We start from the raw sequence: 21,941 nt of genomic DNA, 5'->3' as shown, positions 1-21,941 counted from the left end.
ACACACTCACACCTGCCAGCCGTGGCGCAAGCCGACACCTGCGAGGCAGGACGAAGAGCGAAGGGTGAACGGGCATCCAGGAAGGGTGAAGATTCTCGGAGCTGCCGGCGCGAAGAGTGCGGCCGGGGAGCGGAGCAAGGAAACAAAATCTCCAAGAGCACTGAAGACTGTTGAACCGGACCGGAACCTTACACCAGAGGTTGGGTCTCCTAGCTCCTCTCTCCCCTTTGAACGCACATTCACCCTAGATGAGGATGAGGTTGGCTGCGGGTCCCTAGCTCTCAGTTCATTAGCCTCTCTCCCTTTTCTATCCCCCTCCTGGAGAAGCAGTACGTGGGAAATTGGGCTGAGAGGACTAGGTTTTAGAACAAACCCCCGGAGACAGTCCCGCTGTACTCCTGCCTAGGATGTTCATGTGCTTGAAATCAGCATCAGACAGGGTTAGGGTGGCGGGACGGTTTTAATACCAGAAAGCGCGTCGTGAAGATGTGGGACCTGAGTAATACCTCTCTGCTCCTCTCCCAGTACCAGCCGTGGGAGTGTGTGCTCTTCACACACTACCTCCCACCGCCGGGATCAAGGGCAGCATGCTTCTAACAAGTCCCAAGACTCTAGTTCTCCTGGGCGCTCTGCTGACTGGACCCCTGGGCCCAGCAGGTACGTAGTAGGGGCCTCTTGCTGAAGGGGCTAGCCAGTGTCCCACAGGAGTGTGAAAAGAGAGGGGAGGGCAGATGGCGCCTGGAAGCTGGAGGGGTTGAGCCATCTCTTATTGAGCTAATGAGATGGAAGACTTCTGACCGCCTCGGCCCAGCGGCCAAAGGATTGGAGATAGCGTTCATTGGCAGGAGTTAGCCAGCTGAGGAAGGAGTCTAAAGCCCATCGGGTCATGCAGGGGATTCTGGAAGGTTAATGTTAAGCGGGAGGCTTTCTGCTCCCACAGGTGGCCAGGACGCACCCTCACTGTCCTGGGAAGTGCAGCGCTACGACGGCTGGTTTAATAATCTGAAGTACCACCAGCGCGGTGCGGCTGGTAAGCCCCGGGCTCTGTAGGGAGGGCGTGCAGTTGGAGTGTGGGGAGAGGAGTCTGGGCGGCCGGCGGGATTGCATTCTCACCACATTCTTACGCATTCCTGGGGGTAGGAAATGGGAGGGGGCATGTGGGGCTTCTTGGGGACCCAGAGCGTTGATCCAGATCAACTCTCTGCGCTCCAGGCTCCCGGCTGCGTCGCCTAATACCGGCTAATTATGCTGACGGTGTTTATCAGGCTCTGGAAGAGCCGCTACTGCCCAACCCTCGCCGGCTAAGCGATGCTGTCGCTAAGGGCAAAGCAGGGCTGCCCTCGGTCCACAACCGCACAGTGCTGGGGGTCTTCTTTGGTGAGTATAGGAACAGGAAACCAGGGTGGATATGGAGCTTGCTGAGTGTCCAGGGAAAGGACCACCGCAACTTGCAGAAAAAAGAACTTTCCAAGAAGTGCTTCTGTTATCATCTTTGAGGGCTTGGGTGTGATGCGGGGATCTTTCTCTTACTTACACTTTACTTCAAACCAACAAGTACATTGGGTCCCCACTAGAACTCTCAGAAACTTATGCCCTGACCATTGCTCTCCTCGACTCTAATGACTGCCACACAGAGGTGAAGGGAGCTTGTTTTTCAAATCGTATCCGCCCCCCCCCAACTCCCCGGCCCCCGAAACGATATTGGCATGTTCACAAGGGGATGCTACGTTTTGTTTGCATATTAGAAGATCAAGTCTGGCTGGGGGTTAAGCTGAAGAGACAGCGTTGAAGCTTGTGCTCTGACCTCTGTGCCCTGATAATTCAGAGGCTTTTCTGGTCCTAAGGAGAGTGGGACCTGGTGATTTACCCACCACTTTGCTCTCTTAACCCAGGCTACCACGTGCTCTCAGACCTGGTGAGTGTGGAAACACCAGGCTGCCCCGCAGAATTCCTCAACATTTACATCCCGCATGGGGACCCAGTGTTCGACCCTGACAAGCGCGGGAACGTGGTGCTGCCCTTTCAAAGGAGCCGCTGGGACCGCAACACCGGACAGAGCCCCAGCAACCCCCGGGACCAGGTGAGGCCAGGCAGCCAAAGGCAGGAGGGCAGAGAGGCGGGAAGGGATCTGAGGCTGGATCCGCTGGAGGCCTGGGATCTGGCTGGGAAGACCAGACACGGTGAGGCTCTCCCCACCAGCAAGGACCTGCCTGGTCCTCCTGACTCTGCTCATCCCTGCAGAGCAACCAGGTGACCGGCTGGCTAGATGGCAGTGCCATCTATGGTTCCTCTCATTCCTGGAGTGACACTCTGAGGAGCTTCTCTGGAGGACAGCTGGCTTCTGGGCCTGACCCTGCTTTCCCGCGGAACTCCCAGAGCTCTCTGCTCATGTGGATGGCGCCGGACCCCTCCACGGGGCGGGGAGGGCCACAAGGGGTGTATGGTGAGGCTGCGGGGTCCTGGCAGGAGGGGTAGGGTTAGAGGCACCAGGCTGCTTGGGGGCCCTATACTGGAGAAGGGGCAACTGCCTGTGGGTCTGGGCTCCCCTGACTCAAGCTGCTGTCCATCTCCTGTCCTGCTTCCCCACATGGATGCAGCTTTCGGGGCCCAGCGCGGGAACAGGGAGCCCTTTCTGCAGGCACTGGGCTTGTTGTGGTTTCGCTACCACAACCTGTGTGCCAGGAAGCTGGCGCAGGAGCACCCGCACTGGGGGGATGAGGAGCTGTTCCAGCATGCTCGCAAGAAGGTCATTGCCACCTACCAGGTGAGTCGTGCCGCCTGCCTGGAGTCCACCTGTGTGTAGGGTCCAGAGAGACTCTGCACCCCCAACCAAGCTTCCGGGGTCCTGAACAATGCCTCTTCCCAATATACTCTTTTCTAGGAGGGCTCTTCTTCAGGGAGAGGTGATGTGTAGGGGAAACTACTGTACATTTTAGAGAGGAAACCCTTTATTTATGCCAGATAATTTGGGATTTGATCATTATTTAACATCTCTCTCAATAAATTATCTCTCCTCAATAAATTCTTTGAAGCATCTAGCACTTGATGCTGTTGGGTTTTTTATGCTCTTTCTCCCATGATGTGCCCAAGGTCCAGGGAGACTCGGCTTCCCCAGGAAAGCTTTTCCAGTCCTGGATAGCGCCCCTCCACTCCCTAATTGCGGCCCTTATTCCTAGAAGGGCTAATGCGAATACACACACACATACACACACACACACACACACAGAGAACCCCTGTGAATGTTTACATGAGTGATTTTGCTTGTGATTATAATTTAATTGCCTGCCCCTCCTTTCCCTACAACTAGCCTTCCCTGGTCCTCATCTCTGCACCCAAGTCTTCCTTCATCAAAGGCTCAGTCCAACCTCTCCTCCCTTTCTAACCCTCAGAACATTGCTCTATACCAATGGCTGCCCAGCTTCCTGCAGAAAACTCCTCCAGAGTATTCAGGTAATGAGGAGGGGTTGTGGAAGGTGGGGAGACCTAAGTGGAAGATCCACAGACAGAAGACAGCTGGATTGTGTGATGCTGGGGTGTGAGGTAAGGCACTGTCTTGATACAGGGTACCGCCCTTCCATGGACCCCAGCATCTCCCCGGAGTTTGTGGTGGCCTCTGAGCAGTTCCTCTCTACTATGGTGCCCCCTGGGGTCTACATGAGGTAAGCGAAGGGCAGCTGGTTGGAGCTGTATAGAATTGGAGGTGGGGGGGGGGATGAGTGGGCTTGGAGCTAGGGGGCTTGCATCCCTCCACAGTTTCATTCAGAAGAGAAGCAGAATTGTTGAGGGGATGCTGAAGCAGGATCCTGGGGTGGGAAGTTTGGGATCCATAGGAAATCTTCCAGCTCTAATAGAAGAATTTTGGTTGCTGAGTGTGGGGTGTGTCTGGCAGCTGGGGCGCCTTCTGACCTCCCACCATAGAGATCACTCTATCTGTAAATCCAAGCCAATGTTCAAGAAAACTCATAAGTCATCCTTCACTCTTGTCCAGCCCAGAGAAATGTTCACCTCACACACCACCTTAGTTTCCGCCCCCAATTCCCTCATTGTATTTTTGTCACCCTATTTCAGAAACTCCAGCTGTCATTTCCGGAAATTCCCGAAGGAAGGTTCGGACAGCTCTCCAGCTCTCAGAGTCTGCAACAGCTACTGGATTCGGGAGGTGAGTGTGAGATCGGGGTCAGAGAGTGGAGGTGGAGTCAAATTCGCATAGCATAAATGCTTGGAAAAGTAGCAGTTTGGCTCTTGAGCAGCAGTGTAGCGAGTAAAAGGCAGAGAAAATTATCTGGGGAGAATTGTTCAATAGGGCTGGAAATGCCTGGGCATGGGCGATGTGCATGCTGTCCTAGCTCTTCAGAAGCTCAGGCAGGACTACTGCTGGATACCAGGTGCTCACACAATCTACCAAGATAGAGAGGGAAGGAAAGGAAGTGGAAGAAGGCTAGGGAGAAGGGAGGTGCAGAGGAAAGGGAAGGGGAGAAGAGGTGTGAGAGACAATGAGAGAGAGATCAAGCAAGAGAGAGAGAGAGAATATGAATGTTGGTCTGAGAGTGAGTGGGGGGCCTGTTTTCCCCAGGGGCTACTGGTGGTCCAGGGTCAAAATCTTGAGTGTAGTGTTTACTTCCAGAACCCCAATCTGAAGACTGCTCAAGATGTGGATCAGCTGCTGCTGGGAATGGCTTCCCAGATCTCAGAGCTGGAGGACCGGATAGTGATTGAAGACCTGAGAGGTGAGCTCAGAGGGTGGGGTGTGAGAGCCTGGAGTCTGAGGCTCCTTCTGAGTTAGTCAACAAGCAGCCCTGGGGTGCCCATGATACAGACACACAGAGCTACACCCTCAGACTTCAAATAAATGTCAGAAGAAATTGAAATTTGAGCTCCCCGTCTCAATTATAGTTTTGTGTTTGTGTTACTTTTATTTTGACTATGCCCGAATATGGTGGGCTTGGGGGTGGTAGAGCAATTGAACACCCTCTCTGGTGTTTACTTAGGTCTTAAGGGTTCTCATCCAGTCCTGTTTTAAAGTTGGGACACGAAGAAAAGGGAATTTCTGTCTGGTATCAAGAATTATCTTGAGTCTTAGAAAAAGTGCCCCTGACCACACGTGGTGACATGGGCTCCACAGCCAACAAGGTCGCTGATGTCATGTAGAGGAGTGCTGGGGTCTGGGACTGAGGCTGAGGAGAGCTCGAGACAGCTGGGTGTAAGGCTGCAATGCATGGGGATTGGGATAACTGACTCAAAGTCTGGTCTCTTTTCAGATTACTGGCCTGGCCCAGAGAGATTCTCTCGCACAGACTACGTGGCTAGCAGTATCCAGCGTGGCCGAGATATGGGGCTGCCCAGTTATAGCCAGGCTCTGCTGGCCTTGGGACTGGAGCCTCCTAAGAACTGGAGTGCTCTCAACCCCCAAGTAGAACCCCAGGTTAATATAAATAATAATAATAATACAATATTAATGACAGTTGGGGGGGGGAGATGGTTCAGTTGGTAACATGCTTGTCACACAAGCATGGGGACCTGAGTTTGAATATTCAGCACCTACATAAAAGTCTGAGATGTTTTGGGGATCCCAGTTCTAGGGAGGCAGAGATAGGAGGACTCCTGACCCTTACTAGACAGCCAATCCAACCCAGCCAAAACAGTGATACCCAGGTTTAGGGAGAGACTCTGTTTCAAAGACTATGGTAGAGAGTGATTAAGAAGACTCCCTGTGTCACCCAGTGGCATCTACATGCACACATATTCATGTACAGAAACATGTACCCCCACACACATATACACACAAGATAATGGCAGCCAAAATTTTCGATGGCAGTGCTGTTCCAAATATCTCTACACAGATGAACTCACTCGATCTGCATAAGAATTTATGCGGTTGTTACTGTCCGTGTGCAGATTTACTGAGGACTTTGTGGGTGAGGTCACGTGCACTTTTGTTACTTTCCATGATGCTCCAGGTGCTGGAGGCCACAGCTGCTCTGTACAACCAGGACCTGTCCCAGTTGGAACTACTCCTGGGTGGACTCCTGGAGAGCCACGGGGACCCTGGACCTCTATTCAGCAACATCATTCTTGACCAGTTTGTGAGGCTCAGGGATGGTGATCGCTACTGGTTTGAGAACACTAGGAATGGGTAAGGCCTGGCTGGGCCCTGCTTCTGACTTCAACTTAGCGCGGGGCTCCAGACTCTCTGTCCAACCTTAGACAGCCTCCACAGGTCTTGATGCCAGGGTCCTACCACACTCTCATCCACTCCAGTCTCTTTCTTCACATGAATCGTTGGGCCTGAGGTCACTGGAGGACTGAAATCCCCTTCCTATCCCAGCAATGGCCTCCCCCCCCCCCCCATTTAGGCTGTTCTCCAAAGAGGAGATTGCAGAAATCAGAAACACCACCTTGCGGGATGTACTGGTAGCTGTCTCCAATGTGGACCCCAGTGCCTTGCAACCCAACGTTTTCTTCTGGCAGGAAGGTGAATATCCAGGGAGAGCCAACAAGCAATCGTATGGGGGCAGAGTCATCTGTGCTGTGTCATGGGCTTTTTGTGTTGGGCTGCCTTCCATGCAGCTATGGTCTGGGCCTGCCCAAGAGCTATACCTAGCAATCGGGCAGGGTGGATGCTGAGACATGAGATATGGAGGAGGTCTTTTGAGAGGAACAAGTTCTAGAGGGGTAGGTTTGAGAACGGGAGAAGATATTTGGTCCTTCCTAAGACGGCGGAAGAGGCTTACCCAAAGAGTAAGGACTCTTGGACTCAGACGTCTGTGACTTACTTATCCCGCAGGTGCACCCTGCCCACAGCCTCGGCAACTCACAACGGACGGCTTGCCCCAGTGTGCGCCTGTTACTGTGATTGACTACTTTGAGGGCAGTGGTGCTGGCTATGGTGTCACACTTGTAGCTGTCTGCTGCTTTCCATTAGGTAAGCACTTTAGCTCTCCCTACCTCTTTTCTGACCTCCCCATCTTCACAGACTGGCCCAGTCCATTCCTCCTCCCACCCCACCCCACTGCCCTCCACCACCCCACTACAAGCTGGTTTTCAGGGCTAGCTGCTTTGTATAGCTTGATCCAGGCTCAGGAAGCTCCTGGGTAGCTAAGGAGCTCAACCTGTAGGCTCCCTAGAAGCTATGAGCAAGGATTCTCTTCCTTCTCACTAGTCTCCTCTGGTCCCCTTCAGTGAGTCTGATTGTCGCTGGGGTGGTGGCTCATTTCCGGAACCGAGAACGCAAGATGCTACTAAAGAAAGGCAAAGAGAGTCTGAAGAAACAACCAGTCAGTGATGGGGTACCAGGTAAGAAGTCTGAGGACCATGGGGAGGGGATGGGAGCCAGGGCCTAGGGAGAAGAAACATGTTACAGAGTGGGATGGAAGCCAGACTCACTAGAACTGCATGCTCAGATCAGAGAATCACATGGGCTCAAAGGCCTCTGCTGAGTCACCACACAATTGTCCTTTCCTCAGCAATGGAGTGGCCAGGCCCCAAGGAGAAGAGCTATCCAGTCACTCTCCAGCTGCTTCCAGACAGAAGTCTACAGGTCCTTGACAAACGGTTCACCGTGCTCCGGACCATCCAACTGCAGCCCCCACAGCAGGTTAACCTCATCCTGTCCAGCAACGGTGGACGCCGCACCCTGCTGCTCAAGATCCCCAAGGAGTATGACCTGGTACAGCTCATCCTGCCTCCCTCTGTGGGCTGTTTTCATATGTATCCCCTCTCATAGTCGAGTCTTCTCAGCTACAGGGTTTACCCGTGAAGGCTGATGCTGGAGAAAGAGGCTCCTTTCAGGAGCTTTCTGACTTACTTGACCCCCTGAGGTCACTCTCTGACCACAGCTTGGATGGTCACAGAAAAGACTTCTCTTATTCCCTCATCCTGAGGTCCTTTGAAGCAGGACTAGATCAGAAAAGCCAGCTCCAGACATGATGAGGCTTTTTCTCCAACCTAGGTGCTGATGTTTAACTCTGAAGAGGACCGGGGTGCCTTCGTGCGGCTGTTGCAAGACCTCTGTATCTGCTGCACTCCCGGCCTCCACATAGCTGAGGTGGATGAGAAGGAGCTATTGAGAAAGGCCGTGACCAAGCAGCAACGGGCAGGCATCTTGGAGATCTTCTTCAGACAGCTTTTTGCTCAGGTGCCATGAGTCATGCCTGACACAGGGGATGGAGCCAACCTGAGCTGGACGAGTTCTTGCGGGTGAATTAAGATTTCACACCGTAGGCTAGAGACAGACAGTCTTGGCTGGATCCTTAGGCAATTCATGTATTCCTGTCTCTGTATTCCTCACCTCACCATCTAATGATCAGTGACTAAAGCTGTGTCCACTGCATTGCTGAGGGGGGGTCGGTGAGGTCATCTGTGCGATGGATTCTCTAATGGTACCTCTGGATCAGCAGCATCAGCTGACTTGGAAACGTATTAGAAACTGGTTCTCGGGATCTTCCCCCAACAGATTGAATGAGGAGCTCTGGGGGTGATACCCAGAAAGCTTCATTTTAACAAATCTTTCTAGGTGATGCTGATACAGACTTGGGTTTGAAAAATCACCATTTTATAGACAGTGTTTAGCCTAAGTACTTGGTACATTGTGGGCATAACAAATAGTCGTGATGTGTTAGTTTTAAATTATCTGTACACTGATAGAAGGCAGATTCTAGGCACAAGGCAGTACTATCTGAATTAGCATGAGTATATCGGCTCAACTCTGTTTGTCATGCTATAGCCAATATCCACTGCCTCTGGAACAGGCTCTTTCTCTTTTCATCCCCCAACTTTGCTCCCTGCATCTTACTTTCCCCTTTTCTCCCCATCAGTATTATCCTTGCTGGATGGAGCATAGGTCCAGAGAGAAGCAGAAAGCATGTAAAGATTCAGTTGACCCCTCCTATAGGAGAGTAGAGACCCCAATCTGTATATTTAGGAGTGGGTTTTCTGAACTGCACACAGGGGAGACATGAAGTCATTGAACTGCTTCCATCCCAGCTAGGTCAGCTAGGCCTGATCTCCTTCTCTCCCTCTCTGTGACTGCCCAAGTGCAGGTGCTGGACATCAACCAGGCTGATGCAGGAACTCTGCCCCTGAACTCATCCCAGCAAGTGCGTGAGGCTCTGACCTGTGAGCTGAGCAGAGCTGAGTTTGCTGACTCCCTAGGCCTCAAGCCCCAGGACATGTTTGTGGAGTCCATGTTTTCTCTGGCTGACAAGGATGGCAATGGCTACATATCCTTCCGGGAGTTCCTGGACATCCTGGTGGTCTTCATGAAAGGTGGGGGTGGGGACTAGCAGAGCATCTGAGGAACCAGGAGTTTGTTAGCAAGGAGGTGACCTATATCCTCTTTCTCCCTCAGGCTCCTCAGAGGATAAGTCCCGCCTGATGTTTACCATGTATGACCTGGATGGAAATGGCTTCCTCTCCAAGGACGAGTTCTTCACCATGATGCGGTACAGGCTGGGCCTTCCCAATCCTGGAGTACCTTAATGTTTTAAACACGAAAGCAATTCAGCTCAGAGGAGGGCAGGCAGGGTGGCTGAGTGGCCATCCATGTTGAATGGTACACACTATATCCTGAATTCTCAAGACATCCAACTTCAAAACATCACCCTGGCATGTCTCTGCCTTTAACAGGGTCCATAGCCACACTATCAAAAACTACCAGAAACATTGCTCTAGTTTTAAAATGTCAATAAAGACCAGTCGTGAGCACCCTCAACCCCTCATTCCCAAGGACAGAGCCTCAAGCACCACGAGTCATACCTCTTCACTCCTTCTTAAATCTGCTTTTTTTTTTCATGCTGAGATTAACATGTAGGCATTTGGTACATAGTCCACTGAAAAAGACAAAGAGAAGTATATGAGGGTAAATAGACAGAGCACAGCAGCCCAGGTTCTTTTAAAGTGTCTTTGTGCCTTCTTCCCATTGCTCTTAACATTCCCTTTCCCTGACAATCCCAACCCAGACCACTTCCTCCTCTTCCTCTTCTTTAGAGACTTTGCTTACTTATTTCTATTTTATGTGCATTGGTATTTTGCCTGCATATATGTCTGTGTGGGGGTGTCAGATCCCCTGGAACTGGAATTACAAACAGTTGTGAGCTGCCATGTAGGTGCTGGGAACTAAACCTGGGTCTTCTGGAAGAACAGCCAGTACTCTTAACCCCTGAGCCACTTTCCAGTCCTAACATAGACTTCTAAAACAGTAAAAATGACTACAGCCTGTATCTCATCAGCATGTCACTGCAGTTCTGTCCTGGCTACATTTAGGAAATCCAAGAGGAGGGAGGAGGTCCCATTAGCAATGGCAGCTCCCAGTTTTTTCAGTCTATAATAAAATGTGTGCGTCTTGCTTTGCCCCAGTGGTATGATGCTTTTTAGCATGGTGATGGTGCTTGCTTGGCCTTGCACACACACTTGTCTTTGTCCCCGTGCACAACGTAAGAAGAGTTGCTGCTGCGGCTGTCACCGTGGGTGCCACCAGACTTGGGCCTGAGCGGGTCCTCCATATGCCCTAGGGTATTGGCATAAGGAGGCAGCCTCCATTTTAGCCACTCCTCTCCCACACTCGAGTGTCCTCTTTGGATGGTGAAAGTAGAATCTCAAAGGTGGATGGGTGTGGGTGGGCTTCCACAGAAGAGAGTCAGCAGCGAGCCCATCACAAGAGAGGGCCATGGTGTATCCTGGACCCATCATCGGCAACAAGTCTTAGTCTCTCCCATTTGTTTCCATTTCTTGGGGGAGAGGGGCGGAGGGGGAGACGCACTGCTTTTCTAAGCTGTCAAGATCCTTTGAGCCTGTGGCCATCACCTCACCGGCCTTAGTGTCACCTTTTGGCTGGATGACATCGCTCAGTTTCATTTCCCAGGCTGATGGTGACCACATTAGGTAATCTGGAGACCTGCCCAAGCCTGACCTTGCTGGATGATAGCTACCATTTCTCTACTCTTCTAGGTCCTTCATCGAGATCTCCAACAACTGCCTGTCCAAGGCCCAGCTGGCTGAGGTGGTTGAATCCATGTTCCGGGAGTCAGGCTTCCAGGACAAGGAGGAGCTGACCTGGGAGGACTTCCACTTCATGCTGCGGGACCACGACAGTGATCTCCGATTCACACAGCTCTGTGTCAAAGGTGGAGCTGGAGGTGTGTGAGTGTGGAAGGCGAGGAGTCTTCAAAACAGAGTTTCTGGTAGACATAACACAGGTCTTTTTTTTTTTCCTCTGAGTCCTTGGTGGTTAGTACAGAGCTCAGCATGGATATTCAGAGACGAGTTGTACATTGTGCAAAGTTGCTCACTAAGCCAATGGGCGCACCATGGGCATTGGCTTGGGATGTATCTAGCCAGAGCAGGGGACCTTACTTTCTTTTTCACAAAGGACATGTAGAGTTCTATCTTCCACATGGTAGCCTCTTTCTTCTTTGTGCACACTGTCTGCCCTGGGTATAGGGAGGGAAATGGGGCTGAAGCCCCAGATCTGGACATGACTAAGTCACTATTGAATGCTGAGCAGCCTTTCCAGGGCCCAGGAGGAGAGAACAGTCTCCCATCCCACCCTCTGCCCTTCCAGAGAAGCCAAACTGAGCTCTTGTTCTCTTTTCTAGGCACCAAGGACATCTTTAAACAAAGTGGTGCCTGTCGAGTCTCGTTCATCAGTCGGACTCCTGGGAACAGGTGTGTGTGGGGGGGGGGACGGGGACTGGGTGATGTCTTTGGCAAGATCCATGGAGAGAAACAAAGAAAGGAAGCCAAGCTAGCTGACGGCCACTGAGCAGATGTTTGCCTTGGCAAAGTCAGTGTCAGCCCAAACTCCAGCTGCTTCCTATAGCCTATGTTGTTCAAGAGCTTTGGCTCTCTCCCTACCACTCCAGGCCTGAGGTGCCCTAAGCACAGATAAGCAGATTGTAGCTGCTCATCCTGCTCTGTCCTTTCCTGCTCTTGGGGACCTTCCCTGGACTCCACCCCAACTTTGATATGGCAGTTCTTCTCCTGGCTGCAACAGTCAAAAGAAAACAGGTTCCAGGGCTTGGATTTGTCTGATTTTTTTCCAGTTCCTGCCCCCCAGAAACGGCACTCTCTGACATGGAAACCCCAGAACTGGGAAGTACTGGCCTAAAGAAGAGGTTTGGCAAAAAGTGAGTATCTCCTAGATTCCTGAATTTCCAGGATTCTTGGAGAGAAGTCTCCGGATCTCTGAGCCCTGGCGCACCACCTCAAGTCTCCTTCCATTCGACACACATGATGTGGCACTAGTAGCTCTCCAGGAAACACCTGGACTGCTGTAGCTCCTGGGCCAGGAAACCTGCTGCCTCTTCTCCTGTAGAGTGTACCATCAGGGAGGGACCCACGGCCCTTAGCAGGAGAGACAGGACACTCTGAGAAAGTGGCTCCTTGAGCTTCCCTTGGGGCTGCCCACTAGAGGGCTGGAGCTTCCAGTGACCCAATCTTCACTCAGTCTCTAAACACATCTTCTGGCAAGATGCCTAGCTCACAGCTCCACCACAATGCCATAAGAGGCCTCCTGGCTTCTGCTGCCTTGGGTACAGAAGTAGGCCAGTGTAGAGAGCAAAGGATGGGGGTGCAGAATGAGAGAGACTCAGAGAAAGAGACAGAGACAGAAAGGGAAGAGAAGGTAGACTAGGTGTGGAGAGAGAAAGGGAGTTGTCTGGAACAAGTAAGAAGTGGGGTAAGGGTAGTGGGAGCAGAGGCTGCTTGCCTGCTTTCCACTGTTATGACCCATCCTTCGTGGTTGCTAGATTTTCAATTACGGGTAGTACTGAGGGAAGGCCAAGGAACCCCTTTCTCACCAGTGCCCTGTCTATCTCTACTGCAGGGTAATGGGGCCCTCTCCCCGGCTGTACACGGAGGCACTGCAGGAGAAAAAAGAGAGTGGCTTCCTGGCCCAGAAGTTCAAGCAGTACAAGCGATTTGTGGAAAACTACCGTCGCCACATTGTGTGTGTTACAATCTTCTCAGCCATCTGCATAGGCCTGTTTGCAGACCGTGCCTACTGTAAGAGTGCCAGGTTGTGGGCAGTGGGCAGGGAGCATGCCATATACCTTAGTGGGGAGTGAAGAGTCCTCTGGCTGCCCTTCCCAGAGCCTGGGCATTCTGACTCAGGCTCAGGGTCCTGTCCTGTGTGCAATGCTGAGCTGCCTCAACTCTGGCTCCAGACTATGGCTTTGCCTCACCACCCACGGACATCGAAGAAACCACCTATGTGGGCATCATCCTGTCCCGGGGCACAGCGGCCAGCATCTCCTTCATGTTCTCCTACATCCTGCTCACCATGTGCCGCAACCTCATCACCTTCTTGCGGGAGACCTTCCTCAACCGCTACATCCCCTTTGATGCCGCCGTGGACTTCCATCGCTGGATTGCTATGGCTGCAGTTGTCCTAGCTGGTATGTGGCTTCTGGGTTGGGAGCTGGGAGTGGTGTTGGTCCAGGTTAATCTCTCTGACATGCTGTCTCTTTCAGTTCTGCACAGTGCTGGACATGCAGTCAATGTGTACATTTTCTCAGTCAGTCCCCTCAGCCTGATGGCCTGCGTCTTCCCTAACGTCTTTGTGAATGACGGGTCAGTTCGGGGGAAAGGCACCCCTAGGGTCCTCTGGGTGGGCCTAAGGTTGTAATAGGAAAGAAATAGATGGCAACAGAAGCACAGCTTCTCGGTGCGTGAAGGCATAACGCTGTCCCTCATGGAGAAGCTGTAAGGTGACTGATTCTCCTTCAGGAAGGAAGCTGTCCGTGACTAGCTAGGAAAGGACCTTAGGAGCTGACATCAGAGCCTCTTTCCCATTTGACACATAGTTTATCATCTCAGTTCGATATCCACTCATTGGACAAATATTTATACCGTGTGCTGGGTGTTTTATTTGAGTGCCAGAGAGCAGGGCTATTTCAGATAGGTGCAGTTGTTTAACACTTTTGCTATTTGCTTGATGTTGCTGTGCACAGAACGCAAGTCCCTGCCCTCACTAATTTCACAAAGTAATGGACCAAGTACTCTAGGAGGCAAGCAAGGGCTGACTGCAGGAGGAGAATGTAAGATAGATTAGCAGGAAAAGCTGCCGTGGAGGAGGGGTAGAACCGTGGCAGTGGACACCAGGTTCCTTGGAAGGATCCTGTAGCCATCTTAGTGGAGTCCTAGTGACCTCAGGAGTTGGGGGCAGCATCAGGCTGTGGTGTGGGAGTGACAAACCCCCTTCTGTCTCAGCCAGAGGCTCACTGTGCCTTTACCCCACAGGTCCAAGTCTCCCCCAAAGTACCACTGGTGGTTCTTTGAGACAGTTCCAGGTAGGAAATGGAGCTGTGTGTGGGATCGGAGCACCACAACTGTGTATCTCCTCCTTTTTCTCCTCTTCCTGAATACACACTGGTCTGTAATAGCCATAGGTCCCTTTCTGACAGGCCAATCCCAGCTCCAGCCCCTACAGATATGCTATTCTGGAGCCCTGAGGAAGTAGAGTGGGAGTTGGGGAGAACGGTGTGGGGAGATAGATGTCCTGTTGTCTTTTCAGCTCAGAATGAGTTTCTAAGGATAGCCACTGACCCTGTCCTCCCACCTCCAGGTATGACAGGAGTCCTACTGCTCCTGGTCCTGGCCATCATGTACGTCTTTGCCTCCCACCACTTCCGCCGCCACAGTTTCCGAGGCTTCTGGCTGACCCACCACCTCTATGTTGTGCTTTATGTCCTGGTGAGTACCTCGCCTGGGCAGGGGTGAACCTTGGAGGGGACACTTGGGATGGAAAGGGACAGTAAAGTAGGGAAGATGGAGAATTAGGCCCAAGGACTGTGATTCTGACCTCTGTGACCCCCCACCCTGGGGTCTATGCTGGCCCATCAGAGCCAGTGTCTGGGTGGGCCATGCCTGACAAGGAGGAGCCACTCGGGACCTGGTGGGCGGAGCTATACTAACTGGCCCTGTTTCCAGATCATCATCCACGGCAGCTATGCCCTCATCCAATTACCCAGCTTCCACATCTACTTCCTGGTCCCGGCAATTATCTATGGAGGGGACAAGCTGGTGAGCCTGAGCCGGAAGAAGGTGGAGATCAGTGTGGTGAAGGCGGAGCTGCTGCCTTCAGGTACAAGCCTGATCTGACCCAGGCATGAGAACTAGTCTGCTCTTCAGACACGATGGGGGCTTGTCGGGTTCCCTGACCCCTACCTCTGACAGCCTCTGGAGGAACCCTGAAGATTTTCAGATAGAAATGACACCCCAAGGAGGGCTATGCTTAGTTCCTGGTGAGACTTGCAGACAAGGGGCTAGGGAGGTAACTGAGCAGTTAAGAACACTTTCTGCTCTTTCAAAGGACCTGAGGTCAGTTCCCAGCAGCCATGTCAGGCAGCTCATAACCAGCTCCAGGGAATACAGCACCCTCTTCTGTCCTTCATAGGCACCTGCACTCACGTGTGCATACACCTACACACACACGAACATATATACATGTAATTAAAAATAAAGAAAAAGGCCTGCAGACAGTGAGAAGCGATGCTGGGAAAGAACAGGTGAAAACGACGTTCTAGGGGGAAGAAGGCGTCAGAGTGCAGCCTGGTTCAGAGAGAGGCAAAGAGCCCTGACAGCCAGACTGCTATTGTGTCTGAATTGGCCATGGTGGAGGATTATATCACTACAGAGGGAGGCGGGAGGTGATTTAGGTATCATAATGTCGTCCAATCTCTAGGCTTAACATTGCAGAAAACCCAATTTCATATCAGTTTTGTTTCCATTAAGATTATGTGAAGATAAAGTTAAAGTAGCCTTTCATACTCTCCAAAACTTGTTAACCTCCTTTTTCAACAAATATAAGTAAACCTGAGGCCCAGCTGTTGACAGGCAGTAAACACTATCTAAGATTTGGTAAGATATGTTGCTTGTAAGGCATGCAGATATTTGTGAAAGTTCCCTTTGATAAGCATCTGGGTACCTGAAGAGCCCTTCACCCCATAGGCTGTTATTTCGGCAGTGCTATGAGCCTGCACCGTCTGCAGGATGAAGTGAGAGAGATTGGGACAGAGGTGCCCAACTCTTATGTTACCCAGGAAACCGAGGAGACTCAACTAACTACTCTCAGCCCCAGCATACCGCCTGTCTAGACCATGTGACTGTGTGAGACCCTCTGGGCCTCAGCAGTGTAGAAAGAACAGACACCTCTCAGTTTTCAAGTACAGTTTCTGATCTAGGCTCTTCTCCCACTCTGACCTCTAGGGGTGACCTACTTGCAGTTCCAGAGGCCCAAGACATTTGAGTACAAATCAGGGCAGTGGGTGCGAATCGCCTGCCTGGATCTGGGTACCAATGAGTATCACCCCTTCACGCTGACCTCTGCACCCCATGAGGACACACTCAGCCTGCACATCAGGGCTGTGGGACCTTGGACTACTCGCCTCAGAGAGATCTACTCACCCCCAGTGGGTGGCACCTGTGCCAGATACCCAAAGGTACCGTACCACCCTTGGGCTTGTCCCTGTTCCCTGTACCCTGACACTAGATGCCCCAGTGTCTTCCATGACAAAGCTAGTCTGAAAGAGTACTGAGGTGCGCTGGCCCCTACCTCTGTTACTCTTACCCATTTCTAGCCTCAGAGTCGGGGCAGGGCCTGGCTCATCTCACTTCTCCTTCTCCTGTCAGCTGTACCTCGATGGACCATTTGGAGAGGGCCATCAGGAGTGGCATAAGTTTGAGGTGTCAGTGCTGGTAGGAGGGGGCATTGGAGTCACCCCCTTTGCCTCCATCCTCAAAGACCTGGTCTTCAAATCGTCCATGGGCAGCCAGATGCTCTGTAAAAAGGTGAGCATCCTTTCTCCATTCTGCGTGGGAAATGTGTGGCCCTATAGATCCCTGCCACCACAGAAGTACACTCCTGGCTTCCAACCGTAGGGTCTGTGGGGACCATGACACACAACAGTTCAAATATCAAATCCTGCGTGTGGATAGGAGAGTGGCTGTAAGAATCTCTGCTGGCCTTTGTCCATTGGAGGCTAAGACCAGAACATCGCTCTCAACAGGATATCTGAGGCTTCCTAGCATCTCAGAATGTAGGGAGGGGAGCCAGACCTGATCTGGCCCTGAGCCCCAGTGTGTGTCCTCAGATCTACTTCATCTGGGTGACAAGGACTCAGCGGCAGTTTGAGTGGCTGGCTGACATCATCCGGGAGGTGGAGGAGAATGACCACCAGGACCTGGTGTCTGTGCACATCTACATTACTCAGCTGGCTGAGAAGTTTGACCTCAGGACCACCATGCTGGTAGGTCAGGGCCAGTCAGGCATGGCAGGTGGGCCACTCCCAGGGCCAAGGGTTGTTCCTAGCAATGGCCTTCCTCCCCGATTTCATTCTCCAGTACATCTGTGAGCGGCACTTCCAGAAGGCCCTAAACAGGAGTTTGTTCACGGGCCTGCGCTCCATCACCCACTTTGGTCGCCCTCCCTTTGAGCTCTTCTTCAACTCTCTACAGGAAGTCCATCCACAGGTGGGTCCATCCCCTCCCACCCTAGGACCCTATTTAATTGTCTTATCTTGGTCTGATTATTGTGGTCAGGCTGCAGAAGCTGATCTTCCTGGGTCGTGGGCATCTCAGTACACATATCTCTCCATGGACAGGTACGTAAGATTGGAGTCTTCAGCTGTGGTCCTCCAGGGATGACCAAGAATGTGGAGAAGGCCTGCCAGCTCATCAACAGGCAGGACCGGGCCCACTTTGTGCATCATTATGAGAACTTCTGAGCCTGCTCTCCTTGGTCCCTGTCCTGTCTGCTGTTCTCCTTATTTATTGTTACTGTCACTTGAGACCACAGCCGGGGAACTGGAGCCCCACTCCTAACAGTGCCTATGTTCTGGGCAGGTAGACAAGGCCACTCCAATACCTAGCTTAAGTCACAGTAAGTTATGCGATGTATAGCAAGGAGAGGAAAGCCCCTATTTCTGACAACTGTGGATGGGAACAGAACACTGAGGATCACGTCTGATAGGTCTCTGTTTCTGTTTTACCTTCACAAAATTGCTATATTGCTATGGACTTTTGTTGGGGGGAATTATTTAAGAAAAGCATGACAATCTTCTCTGAGTTTGTCTCAGAAACCACACACTGCACATAGCCCGCACAGCCCACCTGCCTCAACTCAGGCTCTGGGTCTTTCCCCACCTCACTACCCCCCAGCTTCTGCCCCAAACTTCCTGCTCTGAGAGGACCACAAACCACAAGGCTGCCAGAGAACAAATGTCCAGAGTTCCTAATGTCATCCAGTAGTGTCTGCTGTCTTGACCCTTCAGTGAATCCTCCTGTGAGCATGAAGGCATTCCCTGGGCTCCAGGGTCAAGGCAGTAATGGTGTCTCTACCACACACCCCAAACCCCTCAGCTCCCTTTCCCCAGAGGGAGCAGAACAGCTTTCCCGGTTTGTGCAGTTTGGGCACTGGAAGCCTCTTACCCTAGGGGAATCAGCTGCCACCCAATCGCAGTACACAGATGTTACCTCTACCCACAAAAACCCTTTTCCTTCTTTCCCTGGGATTTTCCTAAAAAGCTGAGCTGTAACATATGTACAGTTGAGGTGTATTTGCATAAAGTGTATAAATCTTATAGTAGCTGCCATCCTGGTCAAGATAGAAAACATTCCAACATTCCAGTCACCCCGGAAGCTTCGCCGGTGAATCTCCCTCACGTAAAAGCAACCACTAGCATGACTTCTGTCACTGCACTTTGGGTCATATGGAATGCACTTTTGATCTTGGCCCCTTCCTCGTCCCCTGATGCTTTTGTGATTCATCCGTGTCATTGTGTATGTTGGACATTTGTTCCTTTTTATTGCTGAGTAGCATTTCATTAAAGAGATGTATCTGTTTGTGTAGTCATTCTGCTGGTAGACAGTTGGGTTGTTTCTGGGTTTGGCTGATTGTAAATAAAGTTGCTATAAACATTTATATGTCTATCTCTTACTGGATACAGTGCACCCATTTCTCTCGGTATGGCATTTATCTAGGCGCGGAATTGCTGGGCCATGATACTCTACAGCTGGTAGAATTTGTAGCAAGGAGAGTTCAGGAAAATCTAACATCCCTGAGCCAGGATCTTTTCCTTGGTGGGTTTATTCAGAAACCAAATATCTCTATAGTGAAACCATCTCTGACGGAACTGGACAAACAGGCCAGAGCCCAAGAGACCTGGGACTCTGGCACCAATTTTATCTATAAAGACTACAAGGGAGTGCTCCCAAGGTCTTTGAACCTATTTCTATATTTATTCAGCTGCCTGTGAAGAAATTGGGGGGGTGAGATAGCAGCGTGTCCCAGACAAATTATATAGATGAGAAGAACACACACACAGTGTTTTACATTATAGCGTGTTAAGTTTTAATCTGTTTAATTTTTAAGTTTCACTAAATGTGTCTGTTTTAAAATAAATAAATAAATAACAGTCAACATATTTAAGAACAGTATTATGTGTGCCCTGGCCTCTAACCCTCCTGGTATTCACCAAGTTAAACAGTCCCCAGTCCTGAAGTTCATCCAGCCTCTTAGATGTCACCTTAGCTTTATTCTCAGGTCTGACCCATCAGCATTTTCCTGCTTGTTCTTTCAAAAATATTTTTCTATCTTATCCTAACCCACTGATCCTCACTGGATTGCCAAGTGCCATTAACACGGCCATCAGAGTTATCTGTAATATTCTGTCCCTTCCTTCTCTCCCCTCCTACTCTCCCTGCCGGAGAAGCAACAGTCTCACGAGGTCTGTGACCTTAAACATGCTTATCCAGCTACTTGTTGCTCTGGCTCCAAGGCAATGCTAGGTGCATGTCCAGCTGGACAGAGAGACATTCTGAGATGATCATGACCATCCTGAGTAGCACCCAGCCTGCCCAGCCTAATCCTGATGCCACAGTCAGGCTCTAGATGCTGGCCGTAGACAGACAGACATGTGACTTGGCTATTCTGTCTAACCTTGGACAGATTTTCAGAAACCCAGAATGACTGAGTTAAAAGTCAAGGACTTAATGAGATGAATACAATGTCTTTAGCCTGACCCTAAATGGCTTCATCCTGTCTGGGGCCTTTTGATAGACTCTTCTTGGGCATTGGCTAGAGGGTGGCATTGGGCAACTATCAGTGCATTCTTGGGTAGAGAATATGAAGTCGCTAATATCATTAGTTATACTTTGTAAGCAAGGGACACTGCAAAAATGTCCCAGAGAAAGAAGACTGGAAGATGAGACAGAGGAAATGTTTATATTAACAGTACAAAAGAAAACAGTCTGTTTCTGCTCTGGATTCCCAGTGTTGATCTCCATCCCTGTCACCAACCCCATCCCAACGCCCCTGCCACTCCCCTCCCCGACAACACACACAAATAGAAAGGAGAATGAGCCTGAGAGATAAAGAAGAAATATCAGGTAGGACGGAGGGTGAAGGGACCAAGGAGATTGAAGGTAAGGATTAGGGTGAGTTGGGAGGGAAAGGCTTTGGGGCCAAGTGGGAAGGTGCTTGATAAAGACAGGGGGTTCTGGGAGGTTCTAGGAGGTTCTGGGACTGAATTCTCTACTTAAAGGAAGAAAGCCTGAACAATGGCCTCTTTCTCCGACCTTTAAGTCCAACTGAAAGAAGAAAAAGTTGAGAAGTACCATCCTTCCCAGCTCTTGGTGCCAGGATCCAGTCCAGCTCGTTCTTAGAATGAACAGCTCTTGAGATGAATTGGGCTTAAGTTCTATCTAGGCGATTTTGAGTAACTAAAGGGAACAATTGGTATCTCCGCTTGCTCTTCCACAGAATGGTAGTGTCTTGAGTATTTATTTTCTCCAGAAGACTTAGCAAGGTCCAATGAAACAATCCAACTTACTCCATAGGTGCTGGCCCTGTTATACGTCTCAGTTATATGTCTCAGGCACAGGCCCATCTCCAAGGGCATATACATGGAAGTGGAAATGAGCAGCAAGCAATTCAGGAGGAGAAGATTTCAGCTTATAAAGGCTTTAAAGATAATAAAGTAATAGTGAGAGACTGGAGGGAGGGCGCCTTTAGCTAAGATGAATGAGAAAGGCCTTATGAAAATAATATAATTTTAACAACCTATGCAGCCAGCTCTTGCTGTGTGTCCAGAGCTCACTGAGTCCTTAGCATGAGTTACAAAGTAGTTACTATCATTATTCCCGTTTTGAGCTACAGAAATGGAAACACAGAAAAGTTTAAACAAGCTCAGAGTTATGGAAGTGGTTTGAACCCAGCAGGTTTAGGGAACGACTATGCCCTTAGCTCTCATGTTAGCCTCTCAAAATCAAGACTTTACTCATGCCACACGTCAAGTAAGGTTTCAGTTGATGTCATTATTAGTAATTGAGGCCAAGGGTCTGAAAGCAGAGTTCTGTATTCCAGGGACTAGGGAGTGGGACTGGGTGTGTTAAATGACTGGTTCACAGACAGAGCTGTTTCCTATCTGATCTTCCTTTCCCATCTTTCCAGAGTCCTTACTCTCTGTGATCCACTAGGATCTGGAGCAATTCCAGGGAGACCTCTCTTGCCCTCTGAAGACTTCCCTCCACCCATTTATTGGGAAGTCACTCCACTCTTGGTCTGGCCTGAAATGAAAATGACATAGTGAGTTTTCTGTCTCTGTCCTGGTCACAGGATGCCATTATAAGGGGGCTGGGAATTTTTCCAGCTAACTTATCAGAAATCCCTAGATAGTGAACTCTGGTAAACTACATCACAAAAGTGCTCTCTCCTCCCCTCTGAGAATAGGCCGCTAACTCTGGGGTTCTACAAAGGCTTCCCAACTGATGCTCTCTGCTGCAATCGGCAGCCCAGGCTTCATCTCTGCTTCTACTAAGAGAATTAATTTGTGACCTAAGGAGGTCACCTGAGTTCTCTGAGCTTCAAATTTCTCATCAAGGAAAAAGAAAGAAAGGAAAGAAGGAAAGAGGGGGAGAGGGAGAGGGAGGGAGAGGGAGAGGGAGAG

The 21,941-nt window shown here is 50.7% G+C and overlaps 1 protein-coding gene across 2 annotated transcripts; it reads left to right on the top strand.

Moving 5' to 3' along the window:
• Window positions 1–301: 301 nt before the first annotated feature.
• Window positions 302–18,913, top strand: Duox2 (dual oxidase 2). 2 transcript variants are annotated; one of them, XM_021155771.2, is made up of 33 exons: window positions 302–657; window positions 941–1,030; window positions 1,213–1,377; window positions 1,893–2,080; window positions 2,242–2,443; window positions 2,598–2,764; window positions 3,390–3,450; window positions 3,563–3,659; window positions 4,069–4,159; window positions 4,625–4,727; window positions 5,259–5,422; window positions 5,958–6,133; window positions 6,354–6,472; window positions 6,785–6,922; window positions 7,180–7,293; window positions 7,464–7,666; window positions 7,949–8,134; window positions 9,039–9,264; window positions 9,347–9,440; window positions 10,945–11,132; window positions 11,592–11,661; window positions 12,039–12,122; window positions 12,821–12,999; window positions 13,161–13,391; window positions 13,467–13,566; window positions 14,236–14,285; window positions 14,561–14,688; window positions 14,926–15,079; window positions 16,204–16,436; window positions 16,627–16,785; window positions 17,088–17,243; window positions 17,338–17,466; window positions 17,598–18,913. In XM_021155771.2, the coding sequence occupies exons 1-33, from the start codon at window positions 588–590 to the stop codon at window positions 17,718–17,720; spliced, it is 4,638 nt and encodes a 1,545-aa protein (XP_021011430.1). In that variant the 5' UTR covers window positions 302–587; the 3' UTR covers window positions 17,721–18,913. The 2 variants fall into 2 exon arrangements, with proteins under 2 accessions (XP_021011430.1, XP_021011431.1); XM_021155772.1 differs by lacking the exon at window positions 12,039–12,122 and having other exon boundaries at window positions 588–657; window positions 17,598–17,720.
• Window positions 18,914–21,941: the final 3,028 nt, after the last annotated feature.

Source organism: Mus caroli, chromosome 2 (genome assembly GCF_900094665.2).
Source record: "Mus caroli chromosome 2, CAROLI_EIJ_v1.1, whole genome shotgun sequence".
In the NCBI taxonomy this organism is placed as follows: Eukaryota; Metazoa; Chordata; class Mammalia; order Rodentia; family Muridae; genus Mus; species Mus caroli.
This window is presented reverse-complemented; position numbering and strand designations above follow the sequence as displayed.

Excerpts from the sequence above, each read along its gene's own strand:
- Duox2 (XM_021155771.2), top strand. The coding sequence starts at position 588 with ATGCTTCTAACAAGTCCCAAGACTCTAGTTCTCCTGGGCGCTCTGCTG. Across the intron at positions 3,451-3,562 it reads AACTCCTCCAGAGTATTCAG|GGTACCGCCCTTCCATGGAC; the intron begins GTAATGAGGAGG and ends GTCTTGATACAG. Across the intron at positions 16,437-16,626 it reads CCTGTGCCAGATACCCAAAG|CTGTACCTCGATGGACCATT; the intron begins GTACCGTACCAC and ends TTCTCCTGTCAG.